Source organism: Nicotiana tabacum, chromosome 15, assembly GCF_000715075.1.
Source record: "Nicotiana tabacum cultivar K326 chromosome 15, ASM71507v2, whole genome shotgun sequence".
Taxonomy (NCBI): Eukaryota; Viridiplantae; Streptophyta; class Magnoliopsida; order Solanales; family Solanaceae; genus Nicotiana; species Nicotiana tabacum.
Window position 1 is genome coordinate 120449155 of NC_134094.1, and position 9180 is coordinate 120458334.

Sequence of the window (9180 nt, forward strand, 5' to 3'; positions counted from 1 at the left end):
CAACCTTCTTATCATTCGGCCTGTGTTTTGGAGATAGTCTTGTTCCGCATGGCATGTGGAATAGCTTTAACCTGGAAAGAAAGCTCATAAGATCAAGAAGAGAGGAGTGTTAAGTTTCATTTTCCAATGGGGCATCGCTCCTCCCACCAAACCTATACTGCAACAGCCGAAACGTCCACCACGGCGTGGCCCAAACCAACACCCACCAAATTCATAAATCCAATACTTATAGAAACTCTTGCAGCTTACATTTCTCTTTCTGGGAACAAATCAGCTGACAATTTACACACAAGAATCACCTTATTCAACACGGATAACAGAATCTGAGGAATTGCTTCGCATAAAAAACCAACTACCGAAAAGTAATCCATTTACATTATTGAAGATTCAACTTTAGTAAAGGTAAAGGGATCTCAACTATCGCACTGCATATTTTCAGTCTTTACACTTGAAGCAAAAAAATAAAAAAAGAAGTCTTTACACAAGATTATACTCAGAGCGAACAAAAGCTTCTTCAGTAATATCATGCTCCTTGACAAAAGTTCATGAAACATTCTTGAATTAGATAAATGCAATTACCAAGATAACCAAATTTTTGGAGAAACAAAACATGCTTATATTGCCAAAAAGAGGTTCAACAACCAGCATTTCATAAAAACCAATGAACTCAAGCTACAAAACTGAGAAAAAGTGTAACTATCAGAAAATAAATGTGGGATGGCAGGTTGGTTAATCTGGCGACATGCCTCTCTTGTATCTAATTTATTGCTCTCGGGTAAAAATGAATTCCTATAACCAACAACAAAGATTTGACAACATTAATTCATAGTTGGACTGCAACCAAGATACCACCGGATGCATCTTCTGTTTCGCTTTTTATTCCTCCAGTTCTGTAAGTGATCGACCAATGACATTACAGGCTCCTTGGGGAGGAGGGTTCCGATGAAGCGCCGGTTGAATCACCTCCAGCGGGGTTCAGTGATGATCCACTTGAGAGAGAACCACTTCCATTGTCATTTTGAGACACGACGGGGATCTTCAAAGATGCTCTCTCCATTTCCTTCTCAAGCTCTTCTTCTCGACGCAATGTAGTGAACTGGCCATCTAAAGATTTGGCTGCTCCCAACCATGCCAGAACAATTACTAGGAGCACACCTCCAAGGTAAGGAGTCGAGCTGGCAAGTGAACCGAAAGTCAAAATCATGAACTGTTGTATCAAAGCTCCTCCAGACTTTCCCAGCGGATTGCAGACAACATCAATTGCTGCTTTCCCTTTAACCTGATACAACAAATTACTTGTTAAGTGATAGCACAGTTATCTGGTTGTGCATGGCTAAGCAAATGTATATGTTAGTTATATATCACAAGTACTGCCAATATAAAGGCTTCAGCTATACATGTTTGAAATTTCAATTCTTCGATGAAAACATGATTGCACTATCTCGGAATTAATTCCACTAACGGCAACTCTATCTAACAGCACCAACACCATTCAGTAAATAAGTATGTCATCATACCTTAGTGTCCTCGTCCAAAGGAATGTAGGCCATCTCTTTGCAAGGATCAAACAAACTGTACTTCGCACTCTTACTGAAAATGTTCTGCATTGCACCCACATAGACAGCTGCTAGAAGAGGAGTCATCCCGAACTTTGCAAGAGCTGGTGCTAGAGGGGCACCAAACAAAATCAGGGAGAAGAAGCCAATTCCGGTAAGGAGCAATACTGTAGGAGTTATCTTGGCTGCTGCTCCCCATCCATACTTATCAAAGATCCACTGGCTTAACAACATCATTACAAAAGTTGCTATTCCAGTAGCAGTTGAGAAGTCACCCATGAACGACGAGTATTCATTGGGGCTTGGGAACTGCACATTAGTGATAGAGAGAGAGAGAGAAAGAGAGAGACGGAATGAGATACCATGTTAAAATGAGAAACAAATCCGCATTCAAAAATTTAAGGAAAAAAGATAGCACTCAGTAATAATTCACCTGAGCTTTGAGCTTTGACTTCCATGTAACTTCAACAAGGTTGATACTAATACCATATGCTACAACCAATGTGGCAAGATTCCTGATATATTTTGAAGAAACCAAGAACTTCAAGCTCTCCATTGTGGTCATGTTAGGTTTTACCTGACAAACGACATCAGTCAGATAATGTACATATGTAAACATGATTCTTTAATATAAAAGATATGTGTATAATATCTGAATGACACTATTGACAATAATTTGCAAAGATTTAACCAGCAATGGATCACCGTTTTAGTAAAAGTGATAGAAGAGGAACAAAGAGGTAGTGCATCTGCTTTTCATAAACAAATTGATGACGGGAGCGATTTCTACTAGTCAAGCAAAAGATAAATAGTTTCTTCTACCATCAACGAGTTGCTTTGGAAGTAACTATTGCCTATAGCAAAGCAATGTCATATGGTTTAGCTGGTTACCTTCTTCTTCTTGCTTCGAGTGGGGAGAGGAACATTTCTATTCACCCACCAGTAAAAGAAACAGATTGCCCCACCCATCAACACTACAATACTCATCATCGCTTTCAGAGAGATGGCCCAACCATCAACTCCAGGACCCAAAGAGCTTCTCAGGCTAGAAAAGTACTTCACTGTGCGACCTGAGAAAATCAGAGCAACATTTGCACCAAGTCCAAATAAAGGATAGAATCTCTTAGCCTCGTCAACAGTCGTAATCTGCAAAAGAAATCACCCAAAACAATTTAAAAACAGTGATTTTCCCCACCAAACTCTGCGGCGGTGATTACATAGACATAGATAGTTGACGGTAGCAGCAAAATAGCCAGAATGGTAACAGCAGGGGAACAGAATGAAACCTTTACAAATTTTGTATGATCAACCGCAACTGAAAATAAACTAAAAAACAGCAGACCAAGACATAAAACAATGAGAAAATGGTGTTGCCAATATTTTAAAACACAGTGAGCACAACTGCACCATAAACAGAACCATTAGCTAAGTCATCCACCATTAAAGCTAAGACTAGATAGAGCTAGAGCAACATTTTAGAACTCCACTATTTTAAGACATAGTGAGCACAACTGCACCATAAACAGAACCGTTAGCTAAGTCATCCACCATTAAAGCTAAGACTAGCTAGAGCTAGAGCAACATTTTAGAACTCCACTCTTTTACTATACCACCACCTAGCCCCCCATAAAACAATGAGAAAATGGCGCTGCCAATATTTTAAGACACAGTGAGCACAACAGCACCATAAACAGAACCGTTAGCTAAGTCATCCACCATTAAAGCTAAGACTAGATAGAGCTAGAGCAACATTTTAGAACTCCACTCTTTTACTATACCACCACCTAGTCCCCCATAAAACAATGAGAAAATGGCGCTGCCAATATTTTAAGACACAGTGAGCACAACAGCACCATAAACAGAACCGTTAGCTATGTCATCCACCATTAAAGCTAAGACTAGATAGAGCTAGAGCAGCATTTTAGAACTCCACTCTTTTACTATACCACCACCTAACCCCCCCCCCCCCAACACACACACACACAATGAACATCAGGAAAGCAGAGTATAGTAGCACATGTATCACAAATAGCAGCAAGCTGCAAACTACTCCTGCTATAAAGAGATTGTTTTTACCTCACGAAATTGAAGCAGCAACCATCACAGAAACAAAGAGGCGAAGTGCAAATACAGTCAGACATCTCTATAACATCTTTATGTAATAGCCATTCAGTATAAAAGACAAGTTTTCTTCGAAACCGATATTTATGTTCTGTTATAATATATGCCCTCTATAAAAGCACTTCACTATAGCAGCCAAAAAATATTGAAACAAATGAGGTGGTAGAGGTTTGATGTTATAGAGAAGTTTGACAGGTTTGATTGTATTAGCTAATACAAGAATCTAACTAAACAGATTATCCACACAATAAGACTATACATCCTTAAAATGGTTACCAATGCACAAAATATATTCATGGACACAAATTTACCTGATTAGCAAATCCCCAAAAGAGAACTGAAACCACCACACTTCCCCAAAGCTCAGCCATGACATAAAACAAGCAGAAACTCCAGATCCTCAGTATAGCAATTGGCCCAAGAAATCTTGGACCCAAAGAGTTGAGAAGTTTATCAGCAAAAGCTGTAGGGTGAAAGTAATTGCTAAGAGGATACAAAACAAACCCAAATGCCCCAAAGAATGCAATAAACGGAAGTATAACAGTGTAAAAAAGAGCCTCTTTTGACAACACATTGGCCAACTTTGTGTACAACAGCATGAACCCTATAGCCATAGGCAAATTTACCCAAGTTTTCAAGAATGGAATAATTTCAGCACTAGACCCTTTGGCTGTTACAACCAATACATCTTTTGTGTCCCTAAGGATTGTGTAATTAAAGAGAATACAAAAGAACATTGCCCCAAGTGGTATAATTTTCTTAAGGGTCACAAGTTCAATTCCCATGAACTTAGGTGGCTCTTTTTCTGCAAAAAGTGGCTGGCCATCAGCTGCAGCTGCAGCCTCAGCTTTGCAAATTGGGGAAAATCTGTCCTTTTGGCCAAAAAGCTGAGGCTTTGTAGTAAAGCATTGAAATTTTTGGAACCCATTTGAAGATAGAGATAACCCATTTAAGGGCTTAGGTTTTAGAGTATTCAAAGAATGGCCAGAATTGAATCTATGCCTTAAACCCCCATGAGGTAATGGATAAAAAGCCTTGGTTTTGGGTTTTGAAGGCAAAGAAAGAAGCCCTTTTGTTTGTAAAACAGCTTCCATTTTGAGCTCTCTCTCTTTCTCTTATCTCTACAAGTTCAAGAAAGCTTAAAGATTGAATCTTTTTAACAAATGAACATGAGAGATAAGGAAATAGAGAGGGATAAGGTTTTGGGGAAGAAGATGAAAGGGTCCGAGAGAGAGATATACAAAAATCTATTCTTTATCTTTATATATATGTATGAAGAATCAAAACCCTGAAATGGGAAAGAAAAAGACAAATAAGGAAATAATGTAGAGTTTGTTTAGGTAAACACTAGCTAATTGTTTAAGAAAATTTGATAATCAAGAAGAAAAGGAAAAAGGAAAATCTGTGTGTCAGACTTGCAGTAAGAAGATTAGATACTTGTATGCAGTGAATAGTATTCTTCAACTTGCACTTTCTGTGCAATTAAATTATTACTAATACTCTATTCAACCAAAAAAGAAGAAATGTTAATCTAATGCTAAGCCGCCGCAAAAGGAAGACTTGGGTTGAGCAAAGTAGAAAGGATCATCCCTATATATGCGAAATAATCTTATGAAAAAATGACCAAACGTTTTTTGATATGAAAAAAGCTTTTAACTCCATTCTTATTTAATTTTATATGATATTTCTTGCTTCGTTTTAAAGATATTGACACCTTTTAAATTAAAAATTCATTAATTGTAATATTTCTATTTATGCTTGATAACATATATAATGATGACATGCCATACATACGATAATAAAATTTTATAGTAATTTTGTTATGTATTAAATATCTTTATTTTTTTAAAAAAAATTGGCGCACAACCAAACCATCATGTACAATGAAATAGTAGAAGCAATAAATTTATACCGTACCCGCCTCCACATTAACATTAATTAACGCATTTGATATCACTATTAGGGAAAATAACAATTATTCTATCGTTGTATATATAGAAATAAATAATTCTTCTATTAATCCCTGTAATATAGTCTTTGAATTAATATATCCTCCAATCAAACTACCCCTAAATAAAATCAAAGGGATTGTTTAAGTTGGTGGGGAGACACATCACTTTCAATAAATATTTGTTATTTCAGGATTAACCCCTCAAGTCATAATTAATGATCAAAATGCCCCTCCTAGGAGATATTTTTCCTATAGCGACCTGTGTTTATTTGTACTCTAGCTTTTGACATGGAGATAGGCAACATGCTATAGCCATAGGGTTAACATTGAACACGAAGCAACACTTCCCGCCTTTAAATTGAGATAAAATAAATTCCTAACAATAGGATTATTTTTTGTTTTTTGTGAAGTTTTTCTATTTTTTAAAAATAGAAAACTCGTTTGTTATACTATCATAAATTATAGTATATGAATCTAATAGAGCATGATTTTTTTGTGGATAAAATGTTGGAAGCTATAAATTTTCTTGGATTATAATAGGTGGATAACATATTTTAGATGCTTGTATTTCTACTGTAAATTTATGTTTTATAAGAGTGGTTTAGCCTTTTAGAGATTTAATATACTTAGAGAATATACAAAGTTTCTAGTACTTTTTATTTATATTTGCATAATATTGGCATGAGATGATTTAAATGGATAAAGTGATTGATGAGAGCCTCCCAAACTTGATTTGGATTGGGTCGCCATCTTTGTTATATACATTTCGAACAAAGAGGGATTAAGATTTTAGATGATGTAAGTTTTGATACGAGAATTAGGTTCTGAAATGTATATTTAATTTTATCTATATCTATTTTTCATATGTATTCATAGGGTTCGATCATGAAATACAAAATCGCCATTAATTAATAATAATTCATCTAAAAATCCCACGAGGGTTTTTTCAAGTGGGTGATTAATTAAAAACGTTGATCATACTGGCTTTGAGTAATACTCCGTATGCCTCAAAAACGAATCTTCCCTTGTTACAGCAAGAAAAAGTCATATTCTGTGAATGTTGAGGTACTAAAACATACATATGAAAACAAATACTCCTGATTTCACGTGACATGTTTTACTTTTTAATCTGTTTTTTTTTTAATTTTATATTTATTAACTTTTTAATCTCTTAAAAAGAATGATACTTTCTTCTTCTTTTTAAAATTTTTCAATTTTTTCACTTCAGATTTTACTCATAGTTACTGACATGACTTGTTAGAAACGCATTTAGTATGGAAGCTCATTACGTATTTTATACAGAAAAGAAAATAAAAAAAAATATGTGAAATTCTCAGCACAACTCATTTAATAGAGTACTTTGATATTTTTTTATATATTATTGTTTAAATTAACACCTGGCATGGGAGAAGCGGATGATATATATGCTACTTATGGGGCTTGAACATTTCACCTCAACTACGAATGGGGGGAGTTCACAAGTGAGCTAGTCCTCATATTCGTTTTTTGTATATATTTGGTTTATATGTCAAAAGTTATTTCAATTTTCTTTACACTCCTTACCCTTCATTTAAAATGGATCGGAGGAATATCGAAGGTTATGGTAGGATGGATAAAATCACTCAACTCTTAATCAGATGTTTCGAATTCGAGCCTCAAAGTTAAAAAAAAAAATCTTAATAAGAAGTGTTTTTCCTTTAATGGATATTAGGTGACGCAACTTCAATTTAGTTTGATCTGAATGGGAGTATCCAAGACTGAATCGAAAACCCAAAACAAGAAAAGGGAGGTAATACTAAAACATAAGAGAGAATAAATAGATTCCATCTTGTTGGCCGCAAGAGTCATGTCACTATTAAGATTTAGTATTGCTTTTTCAAAAACATATCCTAAGGTCATTTGGTTGAAGGCCGGTTGAAACAATTTTTGGAAGAAAAAAATTAGACAAGTTTTTCTTTCCCAAAAAAGTTATTTCTAAAAACATGTGCGATAGTTATCTTTATTGATATTTTGGCAAGTATTTCTATTTCAAAAAAAATTAAAACTACCTTTAGTTTTTAAAAATGTATAAACGAACATCCAAACAAACGCAAGTTGTAATAATTCCCAAGTTCAAATTATATTGAAAGTATAAATAATATTTCTACGGAAATGATTCTATTATCAATAAGAACATTGGAAGCCAAAAACATCAGTCTATTTATTTCATTATTACGTATTTTTGGGTCTGAAGTTGATATCCTTTTCTTCCGAAAACAGTAGACAAGACTTCGAATTGATGGAAATGTTAAACACCAACTGAGGAGACCTTCAACGGTGAGAACCATTTCCATTTCCAATTCGTGTCTCTTGCAAGCTTCATGATTTGGTAAATTGATTGGGAATTTTAAGTTGTGGTTTTAGATCCGTTTATTACTTCCTCCGATCCGTCAAAAATATAATTGATTTGACAAATTAAATTTGGTTCAAAATGTTTGATATTTAGACAAACGAAAAATATTTAACTTGTTTTTTCAAATTATTCCTGTTGTTCCATATAATGGAATGTAACTAAATGAAAAAGAGAGAATGGCTACTTTAAACAAATATTATTATGATTAAGACTATGAAATATAAAGGGTGTGCTAATGTGCATGCATATATTGACTGAGATAGTAATTTTCTGTACTTTGAATAAACAATTTGTTGATGCATTTTCGTTTAATAAGAATTGACTCAAATAGCCGTTAACGCAATCGTTTAAATTAAAAATTATTGACGAATATATAATACATATATAATTCATGTTTAATACGAGTATAATATGTGAATAATCACTTGAAAAAATAAACCGTGAATCTGGCCCTACAAAGATCCCTTTGTTTAATAGGCATGATTGTGGTTTTTGTAAAAGTTCACATGCTAGATTAGTTGACGGTCCTTATGGCTCGCAAGAGATCCTCGAGGGTCCTACCTTTTAGTTAATTCATATTATTCTGTATTTCTTAAACCTATGAAATGAGTTGTATATATTGTTTGATTTGAAATGATATGATCCTCATATTTGTTTTAATTTGGACACCAACCCCATGGAATTAATTCTAATATAGCCATCACTTCCTTGTTAGCATCTCTCGAATTCAATATTGTTCATCAATTTTGACCCAAAAAAATATGTTCATCAATCCAACTTCTTCCGGATATCCCTCTAATCTTATCGTTAATTGGAATGGTGAATGTTTGTGCTCTTTTGCGGAAAAGTCGATGAAATTAGTCGATACCTTAAAAAAGATGAGAGTTGATATTGCATGCCTAAATGAAATTAAATGGGCGAGCAAAAGACTAAAAAATTAGGCAGCACAAAATATATATTATGGCATTATGGGATCAAAAAAAAGGAATTGGGTGAAAATTAGCAGGAACGAGGACTTAAAGATAATGTTATAAAGGTAAAAATGAATTTGGGATAAAATTATCTCATAACCCTTGGAGGGAAATGAAACAGTCAATGTAATTAGGCTTATGTTCCACAAAATGAATTAGATGTAGAAGCTAAAACTAAATTTTGGGAAG

The 9180-nt window shown here is 34.5% G+C and overlaps 1 protein-coding gene across 1 annotated transcript; it reads right to left on the minus strand.

The window, feature by feature from the left end:
• Positions 1–592: 592 nt before the first annotated feature.
• LOC107832462 (plastidic ATP/ADP-transporter) lies at positions 593–4946 on the minus strand. Its single transcript, XM_016660307.2, has 5 exons — positions 3989–4946; positions 2448–2702; positions 1990–2133; positions 1518–1865; positions 593–1279 (listed from the first exon to the last, which is right to left on the minus strand). The coding sequence occupies exons 1-5, from the start codon at positions 4769–4771 to the stop codon at positions 914–916; spliced, it is 1896 nt and encodes a 631-aa protein (XP_016515793.2). The 5' UTR covers positions 4772–4946; the 3' UTR covers positions 593–913.
• Positions 4947–9180: the final 4234 nt, after the last annotated feature.